Source organism: Humulus lupulus, chromosome 9 (genome assembly GCF_963169125.1).
Source record: "Humulus lupulus chromosome 9, drHumLupu1.1, whole genome shotgun sequence".
In the NCBI taxonomy this organism is placed as follows: domain Eukaryota; kingdom Viridiplantae; phylum Streptophyta; class Magnoliopsida; order Rosales; family Cannabaceae; genus Humulus; species Humulus lupulus.
This window is the reverse complement of record NC_084801.1, coordinates 184,753,559-184,771,530: the sequence shown is the minus strand read 5'-3', so window position 1 is coordinate 184,771,530 and position 17,972 is coordinate 184,753,559. Positions and strand designations below refer to the sequence as shown.

General features: G+C 35.9%; 2 protein-coding genes across 2 annotated transcripts; one reads left to right on the top strand and one right to left on the bottom strand.

The window, feature by feature from the left end:
* Window positions 1–524: 524 nt before the first annotated feature.
* LOC133800428 (uncharacterized) lies at window positions 525–2,195 on the bottom strand. Its single transcript, XM_062238386.1, has one exon. It carries the CDS (start codon window positions 2,193–2,195, stop codon window positions 525–527), a length of 1,671 nt encoding a protein of 556 aa, XP_062094370.1.
* Window positions 2,196–2,354: 159 nt separating this feature from the next.
* Window positions 2,355–4,643, top strand: LOC133801599 (phenylalanine ammonia-lyase-like). Its single transcript, XM_062239842.1, has 2 exons — window positions 2,355–2,853; window positions 3,023–4,643. The coding sequence occupies exons 1-2, from the start codon at window positions 2,474–2,476 to the stop codon at window positions 4,572–4,574; spliced, it is 1,932 nt and encodes a 643-aa protein (XP_062095826.1). The 5' UTR covers window positions 2,355–2,473; the 3' UTR covers window positions 4,575–4,643.
* Window positions 4,644–17,972: the final 13,329 nt, after the last annotated feature.

Sequence of the window (17,972 nt, the reverse complement as noted above, 5' to 3'; positions counted from 1 at the left end):
ACACTAAAACTTTTTCTATAGTCCACTGAGAAGAGAAAATAATCCCAGCCGTTGATCATACCTAGTTGCATGCATGGAATGGCCCCGATTCATTGTCAAACTAAACTATCTTTCACTGCGTTCGTGGTCAATTTCTCATCCATACAAAATTAAATAAGACATTATTTGGACTATCATAAATTAATCATTATGCACGAGTGGCCTGTGGCTTAGTGACAACAACTCAAAATAAATAACCTCCTTCCACGAAAAAACCATCTATTAGAGTATGAAAGCTCCCTTCTTTCTTAGTCTCCCACCAACCAAGTCAGTAACAACAATACATTGGACCTTTGACCTGACCAAAGCCAGAATAGTAATAATAAATTAATAAATATAAGGGATAATAAGATGGTGTATGGTTGCACTTCTTTTGACTATTTGCGATTTCTTTTGAACTTTTTCTATAGCCCACTCAGAACTACAAACCAATCTCAACCGTTGGGATTATACTAAGTTGCATGCATGGGACGGCCTCGATTCATTTATATACCAAACTCTTTCGCTACTGACTGCTTCACCACCAACTCTTTCTCTAAAGCCATCGTTTTGAAAAGGCTCACTCTCTTTCTTTCTCTCGCGTGGAGAAATCGTTGAGGGTATGGAATGGGAGGTTGATACACTGGAAGGCTATCTTTCTCCATGTCATTCTTGTCACTTCCACTCTGCTTCTTGGCTTTCTCTTCTTTGTCTACCTCTCGTACCACTGGCTCAACTTTCTCCTTTGAACTAGCTTGAACATCACCCTCTTTAAGCACCTTACCACTTCTCAAAGAAACTGCTTGGCATGATTCCTTTGGATTTACCACAGTGTCACTAGGAAAACTTCCCTTCTGATTCGAATTCACCGCATTAGCTAATTGCCCCACTTGAGTCTCAATTTTCTTCATTGAAGCACCCATGTTAGTCATATGGGTTTCTATATTGTCGAGTCTTGCTTCATTTTTTCCGAACCTCTTGTTAGACTCCAAAATAAAAGTGCCCAAAATGTCTTCCAACGACTGCTTTTTCTCTTGTTGCGGTTGAGAATTGAATCGCGGAGGTGGTTGCAGCACATTTTTATTATTGGCATAAGAGAAATTTTCATGATTGCGCAATCCTGGATGATAATAATTAGGCATGTTGTTGCTTCTGTAATTATTGGGGAAGGGGCGGTTTGCCATAAACTGGGCTTTTTCTGGACTCATTTCTTGCCCCTGCATTGCAGCAGCCGCTGCTACACTCTCCATAACCGTTGGATTATTTTGCGCTGATAGAGCAGCAATTTGGGCATTCAGGGCTGTCATCTGATCAACTTCATATAACCCAGCAACTTTCCTTGGGCCCGACCTCTCATTAGGCCACTGATAACTGTTGGTGGCCATTTCCTCCATCAAAGTGAAGGCTTCATCAGTTGTCTTGGCTAATAGAGCACCCCCTCCAGCAGCATCAACTATTGTTCGTGTTGGAGCGTTCAACCCTTGATAAAAAATCTGAACTTGCATCCAATTTTGATAACCATGTTGTGGGCAACGTCGTAATAATTCCTTAAACCTCTCCCAAGCCTCATAGAATGGTTCTTGATCTAACTGTCGAAATTGTCCAATATCGCTACGTAACTGGGCTGACTTGGAAGGAGGGAAAAACTTAATCAGAAACTTTCTTGCCATCTCATCCCATGTTGTAATTGTTCCAGGCTGCAAAGATTGCAACCAACTCCTGGCTCTTTCCCTCAAGGAGAAAGGGAAGAGACGCAATCTGATGGCATCATCAGTAACGCCATTCATCTTCACTGTGGCACATACCTCCAGAAATATGGCCAAGTGAATGTTGGGGTCTTCAGTAGCTAGACCCCCAAACTGATTTTGTTGCACCATGTTGATTAGTGCAGGTTTCAGTTCGAAGTTGTTGGCAGCAATGGCTGGATTTGCTATTCCAGTGAGATTCTCATTCACAACAGGCATGCAAAAATCACGCACTGCCCACTGCGCTTGATTAAGAGGAACCCCAGCAGCTGTTGGTTGATTGTTATTATTGCCATTGCCACCGTTGTTGTTCACCCCGTTGTTGTCCATATTATGCTCTTCAATCCTTTTCTTAGATCTCAACTGACGGAGTGTGTGCTCAATTTCAGGATTCAGAGGCTCAACAGGTGTAGAACTCCTAGTCCTTCGCATATACTGAAAACACAAGAATAATCTATAACGTTAGTAACAAAATAAATAAAAATCTAATTTAAAATCAAGACTTAAAGTTTCAATATAAGTAAAATTAATTTTAATCCCCGGCAACGACGCCAAAAACTTGATATAGAATTTTTCTACCAAATCGAATTTGTTCCTTTCGCAAACCATTTCTTCTTAAGCTCTCCACAATCACACTCTCTATCAGAAACACTTGGATATACTATTTGATAATTATATAAAGATATTTACTTCTCTTTACTACAAATTTAATGGAGAGTTTCTGCAAGACTAAGCCAGCACCCATCGTCTCTAATGACCCGTTGAACTGGGGTGCGGCGGCTGAGTCGATGACTGGGAGCCACTTGGATGAAGTGAAGAGAATGGTAGCGGAGTACAGGAAACCGGTCGTCCGTCTCGGCGGCGAGACGCTAACAATATCCCAGGTGGCTGCCATTGCCGCTGGTGGCGATGTCGACGGAGTTAAGGTAGAACTTTCTGAGTCGTCAAGGGCCGGAGTTAAGGCTAGTAGTGATTGGGTTACGGAGAGTATGAGCAAAGGTACATACAGCTATGGTGTTACCACTGGGTTCGGTGCGACATCACACAGGAGAACCAAACAAGGCGGCACCCTTCAAAAGGAGCTGATCAGGTAATTACAATATCACTACTTCTTCACGTACTTTGAGCATATTTTGATGTTAGGAGCTAACCAAATATTAATATATGTTTATTAAAATATTTATGTACAATCTTTCCAGAAAAATTAATATCCAAGGCTTGCATCAGTGACTGATCTTTCTAAATTTTGTTGTTTGCAGATTCTTGAATGCTGGAATATTTGGTAATGGAACAGAGTCATGCCACACTCTGCCTCGCTCTTCAGCAAGAGCAGGTTTGCTCATTAGGATCAACACCCTTCTACAAGGCTACTCCGGTATCAGATTTGAGATCTTGGAATCCATGGTCAAGCTCCTCAACAACAATGTCACCCCATGTTTGCCATTGCGTGGAACAATCACTGCATCTGGTGACCTTGTGCCTCTGTCTTACATTGCCGGTTTGCTCACGGGCAGGCCTAATTCCAAGGCCGTCGGCCCCAACGGTGAATCCCTCACCGCAAAGGAAGCTTTCAAAGTTGCCGGCATCGATTCCGACTTCTTCGAGTTGCAGCCCAAAGAAGGACTTGCTCTTGTTAACGGCACTGCTGTTGGTTCAGCTGTGGCTTCTACTGTTCTTTTTGAGACCAACATTCTTGCTGTGTTGGCCGAAGTCCTGTCAGCAATATTTGCGGAAGTGATGAATGGTAAGCCCGAGTTCACTGATCACTTGACTCGCAAGTTGAAGCACCACCTTGGTCAGATTGAGGCCGCAGCCATTATGGAACACATTTTGGATGGGAGCTCTTATATTAAAGAGGCTCAGAAGCTTCACGAGATGGATCCTCTTCAGAAGCCAAAGCAAGATCGCTATGCACTTAGGACATCGCCTCAATGGCTTGGACCCATGATCGAAGTGATCAGATTCTCAACCAAGTCTATTGAAAGAGAGATCAACTCAGTGAACGACAACCCTTTGATTGACGTTTCAAGGAACAAGGCTATTCATGGTGGCAACTTCCAAGGGACCCCAATCGGAGTTTCCATGGACAATACCCGTTTGGCTGTTGCAGCAATTGGTAAGCTCATGTTTGCCCAATTTTCTGAACTTGTCAATGACTTTTACAACAATGGTCTGCCTTCAAATCTCTGTGGTGGCTGCAACCCAAGTTTAGACTATGGCTTCAAGGGAGCTGAAATCGCCATGGCCTCCTATTGTTTGGAGCTTCAATATCTTGCTAATCCAGTGACTACCCATGTCCAGAGCGCTGAACAACACAACCAAGATGTGAACTCTCTGGGATTGATATCTTCAAGGAAGACTGCTGAGGCTATTGATATTCTCAAGCTCATGTCCACAACATTCTTGGTTGCCCTTTGCCAGACCATCTACTTGAGACATTTGGAGGATAATCTAAGGCGGACAGTTAAGAAAACTGTGAGTCAAGTGGCTAAGAAAGTGCTGACGACCAACGTTAGTGGCGAACTCCACCCATCAAGATTTTGTGAGAAGGAAATGCTTAAAGTTGTTGATAGGAAATATGTCTTTATGTACATTGATGATCCCTGCAGTGCTACCTACCCATTGATGCAAAAACTAAGGCAAGTACTCGTCGAACAAGCTTTGGTTAATGGTGAAAATGAGAAGAATCCGAACACTTCAATCTTCCAAAAGATTGGAGCTTTTGAGGAAGATTTGAAGACCCTTTTGCCTGAAGAGGTTGAGAGTGCAAGGATTGGTGTGGAAAGTGGGAATGCAGGCATATCAAACTAGATCAAGGAGTGCAGGTCTTATCCATTGTACAAATTTGTGAGAGAGGAGTTGGGGACTGGTTTGCTTACATGAGAGAATGTAAGATCACTAGGAGAAGAATTCGACATGGTGTTCACTGCTATGTGTCAAGGAAAGATCATCGATCCCATGCTGGAATGTCTCAGTAGCTGGAATGGTTCCCCTCTTCCAATCTGTTAGTTCTCATTATTAATTGTTTTTTTTTTTTGTTCTTGAAGTTTCAACCACGCTTTAAATAAGTGTTGTAAAATTATTATTTGTCAGATGTAATTTTGATTCTATATTTTACGGTGATGATGAAATAACACCTAATTTCGAATATCATTTCTTACATATGATCGACAAAAAATGAATATCAGAGTTAACTTTTCTATAGATTAACTTTCCATGTACTACACAACAAAAGATTTACTTAAATCACACGGATGAATATTACATTTAGGGGCGTTTGGTACGAGTAGTTCAAAATAATCTAATTCATTGAAATGTTAAGGAGGAAGATAGGATTGTATGGAGACTAGTAAACTATTTTTGGTTATGTGTTGGAATATTTAGTCATATTCTTGTTAATTGAATTACATTATTTGGTTGATCATGAATGTTATACATTATTTAAAAAATATATAAAAATTCAAAGAAACAAAATAATTATGTAATATTTATATTTTAAATTAATCACACATAAAAATAAAATTAAATAATTATTTATAAAAAATATTTATTAATTGGTGAATATAAATCTCATTGTATTTGTTAATTAAATAAAATCAACAATAATTTCATTTTCACTTTTGTTTATATAAAATTATAATCTTTGAGTCAAACCCATGGTATTATAACTGATGGAAATATTTTAACTCCACTATTCTTTAAGGAGTCGAGATTAATATCCTAGAGTAATTAGATTTCTATTGGAATAACATTCTAGTGCTTAAAAAATAAAGACCTTCGTAACAAACATAGACATATTTAAGATTACATTTCCCATCCAAAGATTAACTCATACCAAACAACCCCTTAGTTATTTAAAGGTAACAATGTTCACTCACCCAAAGGATAAAATAACGCCCAAAAGTTTTTAAGGCTACCCAAAACAACAAACGGTGACCTTACTTACTCATACTCCCAAAAAAGGAAAAAAAAGTAAAAGACCATAACTATCATTATATAAAAGATATTGAGTGTTGTTATTTGGCACCTTAAGGTGCCCATCTATAATACCCCAATTTCCATGAGGTGTTAATGACACATATAATAAATAAAGTTGGAATAAAATGCCTTTCATTATAAAGAAACCAAACGTAAATGACAACCTAAACATTTAAAAATAAAAGAAACTCCGGAGTTTCATAATTACCATTTAAACAAATAAAACCATCACTTGAATCCATAACAAGACTTATAACATTATTCAAATTTGTAATAGAGCATGTCTTAAAACTAAATAGAAAACATTAAATAAACTTCCAAGTAGGCCCGACCCTTAACGGTCATGATATCCATGACATGTACGCCCTTTGCAGAAGCTCTCCAACTCTTTGCCCAAAAACCATTTCCTTGCCTTTACCTGAAACACAGAGTACCCGTGAACCAATGCCCAGTTTGAAGAATTGTTTAGGACACAGTCCCCTTTAAACTTACCCAAGAGCATAATTCAATACTTCAATGAAATATGGAAATAAATAATATAATCATAAATTTTAATATTAAACAGTAGGTCAAATCCAAAGTAAAAAACATAATGCATTATAGCACGTAATAACATAAGCATGCATTTCCATCATATCATAAGCATGCTAATTTGTAATGTAGACATGCATTTAAGAAAATAAGCATGTCAAGAAAAATATCACACATAGAGGTACAAACATAAGTAATTATTAATGTAAATTACTCAAGACATGTAACATTCACTAGCGTATTCATAAGTAAATAAACTATAAAGATTCTGCCATTCTAAGTACGTCAAGTGTACACCCTTCGTGCAGGTGTAAATACTCTTCTTACCTTGATAGCAACATCAATCCACACACTAACACGTTCCGTCAAGTATCCTTAGCAAACCCCTAATCATACAACATCATATTTCACAATCATTAACTTAACATTAACAAATAAGATACCCCAACGTTCTAGGACCTAAAAGACTAAAAAAAAAACAAGTTTCCAGAAGTCCTAAGACCTTACAATAGGATACCCATAACTTATAGACCAAAATTCCACGTTTTCATTTACAATATATACTCTTCTCTGTAACAGGTCGGTTGACTGCTCCATAGTAGTCAGTCGACTAGTTACTAACAAAATTAAACCCAGAAAACGAAAGTCGGTCGACCGGTTTATAGCAGCCGATCGATTGGTTGAGCAATTGTAAACATGTGAGAAATCGTAGGTCGGTCGATCATCGATCCTTACCACCTAGTTGACCAGTTGAATCCAGATTATCCCAAATCTAAAAATTTCACCCAAAATCACCAACCAAAATGACCCTAGCATGTTTCTAACATAAATCGACTCTAAACATGCAAACAACCTAAGATCCCCATTTAACAAAACTGATTAACCATTAACATCACCAAACCCTAGATTTGACAATAGACATAAACAATATAGTTTGAAAACTTACCGATTAATAACCTTAGCCACAATGCTCAATCCTTACGTCTTAATGGTAATTGGTAGCCCACCAAAACTCAGATAGATGTTCTCTTCCAAATCCTTAAGCTTCAAAGATTCAGATCAAGAACTAGAGAATTTTTCTTGGTCTGTTACTCTTTCATATATCGCAATAGAGAATTCTGATAATTAGTATGACATCAAACCCAAATTTTATTTATTTATTTATTTTGATATTAAATCGTGTAAAGACCTAATTACATTACTATCCCCACCCTTTAAATTTTTTAACGTGAATTCCATAGCCCTTGTCCTTTTACTTAAGCTAATAGTTTTGTTTTCCCTTAATTACACTTTCACCAAAAAAGCTCATATTTCTTCTTTGACCCCCATATCACAATTATTATCAACAATCGACCCATAACACTTGAAGAAACATATGTGTGGACTGACTAGCAATTCATAAAAAATAAAGCATACATCGTAATTAATTCATATAATTAAACACACAAAAGCATACAAATTACCATTATATTTTGCCCGAAGCTAGGTTACCAAAATACCTTTTACTAACAGAAGCAGATATTACAACTATTCCCTCCTAAACCATTTCGGATATTGCCCCAGCATATCCGATTCCAACTCCCACGTAGCCTCTTCAACAAAGTCGTTCTTCCAAAGAACCATGACTAAACAGACCGTCTTATTCCTTAACACCGTTTCCTTCTTATCCAGAATTTTTATTGGCGTTTCTTTGTAAGAGAGATCTTGTTGCATATCCAACATCTCATAACTAAGAATATGAGACGGGTAGAATACGTACTTTCATAACATGGACATATGAAAAACGTTGTGAACTCCTGCCAGCGTTGGAAGCATTGCTAACCTATAAGCCATTTGTCCAATTTTCTCAAAATCTCGAATGGTACAACGAATTGTGGACTCAACTTTCCTTTATTGCCAAACCTTTTACTTCCCTTCATATGCAAAACATGGAGGATTACAAAGTCTTCAATTTGGAACTCGACATACCTACGTTTAGGATCATCATAGCTCTTTTGTAGATCCTACGAAGCAGTCATGCAAGCTCTTATCTTGGCAATAGCTTCATTTGCTTATCGTACTACTTTTGGGCCTTAATAGTTACTTTTTCCCATTTCATCCTAATGAATTGGCCATTTACACTTTCTTACATAAAGCATCTCATACTGTGCTACCCCAATAGTTGACTGATAACTATTGTTATACGAGAACTCTATCAACGGTAGGTACTTGCTCCATGACCCACTAAAATCCAACACACACGCTTTAAGCATGTCTTCCATAATCTTTATCTTCCTTTTCGCCTGTCCATCACATTGTGGAAGAAAAGCAGTACTAAACTTCAATCTGCTACCCATTGCTTTTTGTAAACCTTCCCAAAACATGCATGTAAATTTTGGATCTATATTTGAAACTATCGATTTTGGTACTCCATGAAGTCTAACTATTTCCTGTACATAAAGCTCTGCATACTGCTCTACTGTGTATAGTGTTTTGGTAGTATGAAATTTTCCGATTTCGTGAATTTGTTAATGATCACCCAAACTGATTCATGTTTCTTTGTGGTCTTAGGTAACCCCACCACAATGTCCATCGCAATCTCTTCCAATTTCCATTTTGGGATATTTAAATGTTGTAGCAAATTGGATGGTCTTTGGTGTTATGCTATAACTTGATGGCACGTATGACACTTAGCTACATACTCCACAACACCCTTCATCATTCCAGGCCACCAGTATAGCAACTTAAGATCTTGGTACATTTTCGTAGTCCCTATAGGTAAAGAATAGGGAGTAGTATGCACCTCATCAAGAATCTCCTTTTTAACATCTATTAAATTTCAAAATATTGCTTGAATTCATATTAGAGAAATTGAATTTTTCTGAAAGGGGTACGCCTTTGGTGAATTGAAGATTTCACTAATTCTCCGCAATGTATTACACTCGTGTTCTACTCGTTTGATATTTTTTTCCCATGACATCACATGGGCAAATGTTTCTGTCGGAGTTGAAACGGAGACTTAAGTCCACATTTGAAAAAATTTCCACTTTTCAATGGCAATTTTCGTAAGTTGTTCCCTTCTATTCGTACATCTCTCAGTAATTTGGTCGTATCTCCCTCTACAAACCTCAAAATTCCATGGAATTTTATAAGGAGAAGCCTTAGACATAGGGCTACAACTTTCGTGCCCATTACTTTTGTAGAATACTTAATATAACCTTTCAAAATATTGCTTGAAGTTATATTAGAGAAATCGAATTTTTCGGAAGGGGTACCCCTTTGGTGAATCGGAGACTTCACTAATTTCTCCGCAATGTATTACACTCGTGTTCTACTCGTTCGATATTTTTCCCCATGACATCACACGAATAAATGCTTCTGTTGCAGTTGAAACGGAGCCTTAAGTCCACATTTGAAAAAAAATTCACTTTTCAATGGCCATTTTCACAAAAAATCTCCATATTTTCGTACATCTCTCAGTGTTTGGGTCATATCTCCCTCTACACACCTCAATATTCCACAGAATTTTATACAGAGAAGCCTAAGTCATAGGGCTACAACTTTGGTGGCTATTACTTTTGTAGAATACTTACTATTTACTTTCAAAATATTGATTGATTTCATATTAGAGTAATCAAATTTTTCTGAAAGGGGTACCCCTTTGGTGAATTGGAGATTTCACTAATTTCTTCGCAATGTATTACACTCATGTTCTACTCGTTCGATATTTTTCCCCATTATATCTCATGGGTAAATTCTTCAATCGGAGTTGAAACAGAGCCTTTAGTCCACATTTGAAAAATTTTCCACTTTTCAATGGGAATTTTCGTAAGTTTTTTCCTTATATTCGTACATCTCTCAATATTTTGGTCATATCTCCCTCTGCACACCTCAAAATTGTACAATATTTTATACAGAGAAGCCTTAAACATAGGGCTACAACTTTCGTGCCCATTACTTTTGTAGAATAATTACTATTAATTTTCAAAATATTGCTTGAATTCATATTAGAGAAATCGAATTTTTCTGAAAGGAGTACCCCTTTGGTGAATTGGAGATTTTACTAATTTCTCCGCAATGTATTACACTCGTGTTCTACTCATTTGATATTTTTCCCCAAGACATCACATGGGTAAATGTTTCAGTCGGAGTTAAAACGGAGCCTTAAGTCCACATTTGAAAAAATTTCCACTTTTCAATGGCAATTTTCGTAAGTTTTTCCCTTCTATTCGTACATCTCTCAGTAATTTCGTCGTACCTCCCTCTACAAACCTCAAAATTCCACGGAATTTTATAAAATGAAGCCTTAGACATAGGGCTACAACTTTTGTGCCCATTACTTTAGTAGAATACTTACTATAACCTTTCAAAATATTGCTTGAATTTATATTAGAGAAATCGAATTTTTCTGGAAGGGATACCCCTTTGGTGAATTGGAGATTTCACTAATTTCTCCGCAATGTATTACACTCGTGTTCTACTCGTTCGATATTTTCCCCCATGACATCACACGAATAAATGCTTCTGTTGCAGTTGAAACGGAGCCTTAAGTCCACATTTGAAAAAAATTTCACTTTTCAATGGCCATTTTCACAAAAAATTTCCATATTTCCGTACATCTCTTAGTGTTTCGGTGATATCTCCCTCTACACACCTCAATATTCCACGGAATTTTATACAGAGAAGCCTAAGACATAGAGCTACAACTTTGGTGGCTATTACTTTTGTAGAATACTTACTATTGACTTTCAAAATATTGATTGAATTCATATTAGAGAAATCAAATTTTTCTGGAAAAGGTACCCCTTTGGTGAGTTGGAGATTTCACTAATTTCTTCGCAATGTATTACACTCGTGTTCTACTCGTTCGATATTTTTGCCCATGACATCACACGAATAAATGCTTCTGTTGCAGTTGAAATGGAGCCATAAGTCCACATTAGAAAAAAAAATTCACTTTTCAATGGCCATTTCACAAAAATTTTCCATATTTTCATACATCTCTCAATTTTTGGGTCATATATCCCTCTACACACCTCAATATTCCACAAAATTTTATACAGAGAAGCCTAAGACATTGGGCTACAACTTTGGTGGCTATTACTTTTGTAGAATACTTACTATTGACTTTCAAAATATTGATTGAATTCATATTACAGAAATCAAATTTTTCTGAAAGGGGTACCCCTTTGGTGAATTGGAGATTTCACTAATTTCTCCGCAATGTATTACACTCGTGTTCTACTCGTTTGATATTTTTCCCCATGACATCACATGGGTAAATGTTTCTGTTGGAGTTGAAACGGAGCCTTAAGTCCACTTTTGAAACTTTTTTCAATTTTAAATGGAATTTTTCGCAAGCTTTTTCCTTATTTTCGTAGATCTCTCAGTAATGTGGACGTATCTCCATTTTCACACCTCGAAATTGCACAAAATTTTATACATAGAAGCGTAAGATATAGGGCTACAACTTTTGTAGCCATTACTTTTGTAGATTCATTAGTATTAACTTTCAAAATATTGATTGAATTCATGTTAAAGATATCGAATATTTCTGAAAGGGGTACCCCTTTGGTGAATTGGAGATTTCATTAATTTCTCTGCAATGTATTACACTCTTGTTCTGCTTGTTTGATATTTTCCCCCATTAAATCTCATGGGTAAATGCATCTATCGGAGTTGAAACGGTGCCTTTAGTCCACATTTGAAAAAATTTCCACTTTTCAGTGGCAATTTTCATAGGGTTTTCCCTTCTATTCGTACATCTCTCAGTAATTTGGTTGTTTCTCCCTCTACAAACTTCAGAATTTCACGGAATTTTATACAGAGAAGCCTAAGACATAGGGCTAAAACTTTTGTGCGCATTACTTTTGTAGAATACTTACTATAGACTTTCAAAATATTGGTTTAATTCATATTAGAGAAATCTAATTTTTCTGAAAGGGGTACCCCTTCGGTGAATTGGAAATTTCACCAATTTCTCCGCAATGTATTACACTCATGTTCTAGTCATTCGATATTTTTCACCTTTACATCTCATTGGTAAATGCTTCTATTGGAGTTGAAATGGAGCCTTTAGTCCACATTTGAAAATATTTCCCCTTTTCAATGGCAATTTTCCCAAGTTGTTCCCTTTTATTCTTACATCTCTCAGTTTTTGGTCGTATCTCCTTCTACACACCTCAAAATTGTACAAAATTTTATACAGAGAAGCCTTAGACATAGGGCTATAACTTTTGTAGCCATTACTTTTGTAGAATACTTACTATTAACTTTCGAAATTTTGCTTGAATTCATATTAGAGAAATCGAATTTTTCTGGAAGGGGTACCCCATTAGTGAGTTAGAATTTTCAATAATTTCTCTGCAATGTATTACACTCGTGTTCTACACGTTCGATATTTTTTTCCCATGACATCACATGGGTAAATACTTCTGTTAGAGTAGAAATGGAGCCTTAAGTCCACGTTTGATATTTTTTCCACTTTTCAATGGCAATTTTCGCAAGTTATTCCCTTATATTCATACATCTCTCAGTATTATAGACGTATCTCCCTCTACACACCTCGAAATTGCACGAAATTTTATACATAGAAGTCGAAGACATAGGGCTACAACTTTCGTGCCCATTACTTTTGTATAATACTTAGTATTAGCTTTCAAAATAATACTTTAATTCATATTAGAGAAATCAAATTTTTCTGAAAGGGGCACCCCTTTGGTGAATTGGAGATTTCACTAATTTCTCCGCAATGTATTAAACTCGTGTTCTACTCGTTCCATATTTTTCCCCATGACATCTCATGGGTAAATGCTTCTCTTGGAGTTGAAATGGAGCCTTAACTCCACATTTGAAAAAATTTCTACTTTTCGATGACAATTTTTGCAAGTTTTTTCCTAATTTTCGTACATCTCTTAGTATTTTGCTTGTATCTCCTTCTACACACCTTGAAATTACACTAAAACTTATACATAGAAGCCTAAGACATAGGGTTACAAAAGTTGTGCCCATTACTTTTGTAGATTTCTTAGTATTAACTTTCAAATTATTACTTGAATTCATATTAGAGAAATCGAATTTTTCTATAAGGGGTGCCCCTTTGGTGAATTGGAGATTTCACTAATTTCTCTGCAATGTATTACACTCGTTTTCTACTTGTTCGATATTTTTCCCAATGAAATCTCAAGGGTAAATGCTTCTAATGGAGTTGAAACGGAGCCTTAAGTCCACATTTGAAAAAAATTCAACTTTTATATGGAAATTTTCTCAATTTATTCCCTTCTATTTGTACATCTCTTAGTATTTTGGCTGTATCTCCCTCTACTCACCTCAAAATTCTACGAAATTTTATATAGAGAAGCCTATGACATAGGGCAACAACTTTCGTGCCCATTGATTTTGTAGAATACTTACTATTGACTTCCAAAATATTACTTTAATTCATATTAGAGAAATCAAATTTTCTGAAAGGGGTACCCCTTTGGTGAATTGGAGAGTTCACTAATTTCTCCGCAATGTATTACACTCGTCTTTTACTCGTTAGATATTTTCCCCCATGACATCTCATGGTAAATGCTTCTATTGGAGTTGAAACGAAACCTGAAGTCCACATTTGAAAATTTTTCCACTCGTCAATGGCAATTTTCGCAAGTTATACCTATCTATTTGTACATCTCTCAGTCTTTTGGCTGTATCTCCATCTACACTCCTCAAAATTCCACAAAATTTTATACAGAGAAGCCTTAGACATAGGGCTACAACTTTTGTACCCATTACTTTTGTAGATTCCTTAGTATTAACTTTCAAAATATTGCTTAAATTCATATTAGAGAAATCGAATTTTTCTGAAAGGGGTACCCCTTTGGTGAATTGGAGATTTCACTACTTTCTCCGCAATGTATTACACTTGTGTTCTACTCATTCGATATTTTTCCCCATGACTTCTCATAGGTAAATGCTTCTATTGGAGTTGTAACGGAGCCTTAACTCCACATTTGAAAAAATTTCCACTTTTCAATGGCAATTTTCACAAGTTGTTTCCTTATTTTTGTACATATCTCAGTATTTTGGTCATATCTCCTTCTGCACACCTCAAAATTCCACAAAATTTTATACAGAGAAGACTAAGACATTGGGATACAACTTTCGTGCACATTACTTTTGTAGAATAATTACTATTGACTTTCAAAATATTGCTTGAATTCATATTAGAGAAATCAAAATTTTCTCATAGGGGTACCCCTTTGGTGAATTGTTGATTTCACTAATATCTCCGGAATGTATTGCACTCGTGTTCTACTCGTTCGATATTTTTCCCCATTACATTTCATGGGTAAATGCTTCTATCGGAATTGAAACAGAGCCTTAAGTCCAAATTTGAAAAAATTTCCACTTTTCATCGCCAATTTTCGCAAGTTGTTCCCTTATATTCGCACATCTCTCAGTATTTTGGTCCTATCTCTCTCTACAAACCTCAAAATTTTGCGAAATTTTATACAAAGAAGCCTTAAACATAGGGCTATAACTTTTGTGCCCATTACTTTTGTAGAATACTTTCTATTTACTTTCAAAATATTGCTTGAAGTCATATTAGAGAAATCGAATTTTTCTGAAAGGGGTACCCCTTTGGTGAATTGGAGATTTCACTAATTTCTCTGTAATATATTACACTCGTGTTCTACTCGTTCCATATTTTTCCTCAAGACATCTCTTGGGTAAATACTTCTGTTGGAGTTGAAACGGGGCTTTAAGTGCACATTTGAAAAATTTTCCACTTTTCGATGGCTATTTTAGCAAGTTATTTCCTTATTTTCGTACATCTCTCAGTCTTTTGGTCGTATCTCTCTCTACACACCTCGAAATTGCACGAAATTTTATACAAGAAGTTTAAGACATAGGCCTACAACTTTCGTGCCCATTAATTTTGTATATTCCTTAGTATTAACTTTCAAAATATAGCTTGAATTGATATTAGACAAATTGAATTTTTATGAAAGGGCTACCCCTTTGGTGAATTGGAGATATCACTAATTTCTCTGCAATGTTTTAAACTTGTTTTCTACTCGTTCGATATTTTTCCCCATGACATCTCATGGGTAAATGCTTCTATCAAAGATGAAATGGAGACTTAAATCCACATTTGAAAAAAATTCCACTTTTCAATGGCAATTTTTGAAATTCTTCTCTTAAATTCGTACATCTCTCAGTATTCTTATCGTATCTCCCTCTACACACCTCAAAATTGTACGATACTTTTTACAGAGAAGCCTTAGACATAGGGCTATAACTTTTGTGCCCATTACTTTTGTAGAATACTTACAATTAACGTTCAAAATATTGCTTGAATTCATATTAGAGAAATAGAATTTTTCTGAATGGAATACCCCTTTGGTGAATTAGAGATTTCACTAATTACTTCGCAATGTATTACACTCGTGTTCTAATTGTTCGATATTTTCCCCATTGCATCTCATGGGTAAATGCTTCTATTAGAGTTGAAACAGAGCCTTAAGTCCCCATTTGAACATCTTTCCACTTTTCCATGGCAATTTTTGCAAGTTTTTTCCTTATTTTCGTACTTCTCTTAGTATTTTGGTCGTATCTCCCTCTACACACCTCGAAATTGCACGAAATTTTATACAAGAAGTTTAAGACATAGGCCTACAACTTTCGTGCCCATTACTTTTGTATATTCCTTAGTATTAACTTTCAAAATATAGCTTGAATTGATATTAGACAAATTGAATTTTTATGAAAGGGCTACCCCTTTGGTGAATTGGAGATATCACTAATTTCTCTGCAATGTTTTAAACTTGTTCTCTACTCGTTCGATATTTTTCCCCATGACATCTCGTGGGTAAATGATTCTATTGGAGTTGAAACAGATCCTTAAGTCCACATTTGAATATTTTTCCACTTTTCGATGACAATTTTTGCAAGTTTTTTCCTTATTTTCGTACATCTCTTAGTATTTTGGTCGTATCTCCCTCTACACACCTCGAAATTGCACGAAATTTTATACATAGAAGCCTAAGACATAGGGTTACAACTTTTTTGCCCATTACTTTTGTAGATTTATTAGTATTAACTTTCAAAATATTTCTTGAATTCATATTTGAGAAATCTAATTTTTCTGAAAGGGGTACCCCTTTGGTGAATTGGATATTTCACTAATTTCTCCGCATTGTATTAAACTCGTGTTCTACTCGTTCGATATTTTTCCCCATGAAATCTCTTGGGTAATTGCTTCATTTGGAGTTGAAACAACGCCTTAAGTCCACATTTGAAATATTTTCAACTTTTCGATGGCAATTTTCGCAAGTTTTTCCTTATTTTCGTACATCTCTCAGTATTTTGGTCGTATCTCTCTCTACACACCTCGAAATTGCACGAATTTTTTTACATAGAAGTCTAAGATATAGGGCTACAACTTTCGTTCCCATTACTTTTGTATAATCCTTAGTATTAACTTTTAAAGTAATACTTGAATTCATATTAGAGAAATAGAATTTTTCTAAAAGGGGTACCCCTTCTGTGAATTTAAGATTTCACTAATTTCTCCACAAAGTTTTAAACTCATGTTCTACTCGCTCGATAGTTTTCCCCATGGAATCTCCAGGGTAAATGTTTCTATTGGAGTTGAAATAGAGCCTTAAGTCCACATTTGAATAATTTTCCACTTTTCGATGGCAATTTTCGCAACGTTTTACCTTATTTTCTTACATCTCCCAGTATTTTGGTCATATCTCCCTCTACACAAATCGAAATTTCACGGAATTTTATACATAGAAGTCTAAGACATAGGGTTACAACTTTTGTGCCCATTACTTTCGTAGATACCTTAGTATTAACTTTCAAAATATTTCTTGAATTCATATTAGAAAAATCAAATTTTTCTTAAAGGTGTTCCCCTTTGGTGAATTAGAGATTTCACTAATTTCTCCGCAATGTATTACACTCGTGTTCTACTCGTTCGATATTTTTCCCCAGGACATCACATGGTTAAATAATTCTATTGGAGTTGAAACGGAGCCTTAAGTCCACATTTGAAATTTTTTCCACTTTTCAATGGCAATTTTCACAAGTTTTTTCCTCATTTTCGTACTTCTCTTATTATTTGGTCGTATCTCCCTCTACACACCTCGAAATTGCATGAAATTTTATACATTAAAGCCTAAGACACAGGTTTACAACATTTGTGCCCATTACTTTTGTTGATTTATTAGTATTAACTTTCAAAATATTTCTTGAATTCATATTAAAGAAATCGACTTTATCTGAAAGGGATATCCTTTTGGTGAATTGGATATTTAACTAATTTCTCCGCAATGTATTAAACTCGAGTTCTACTCGTTCGATATTTTTCCCCATGACATCTCATGGGTAAATGCTTTTATTGGCGTTGAAACGGAGCCTTAAGTCCACAATTGAAAATTTTCCACTTTTTATAGGCACTTTTCGCAAGTTATACCCTTATATTCGTACATCTCTTAGTATTTTCATCGTATCTCCCTCTACACACTTCGAAATTGCCACAAATTTTATGTATAGAAGCGTTAAACAAAGGACTAGAACTTTCGTGCCCGTTACTTTCGTAGATTACTTAGTACTAACTTTTGAAATATTGCACGAATTAATATTAGAGAAATCGACTTTTTCTGAAAGGTGTACCCCTTTGTTTAATTGGAGATTTCACTAATTTCTCTGCAATATATTAAACTC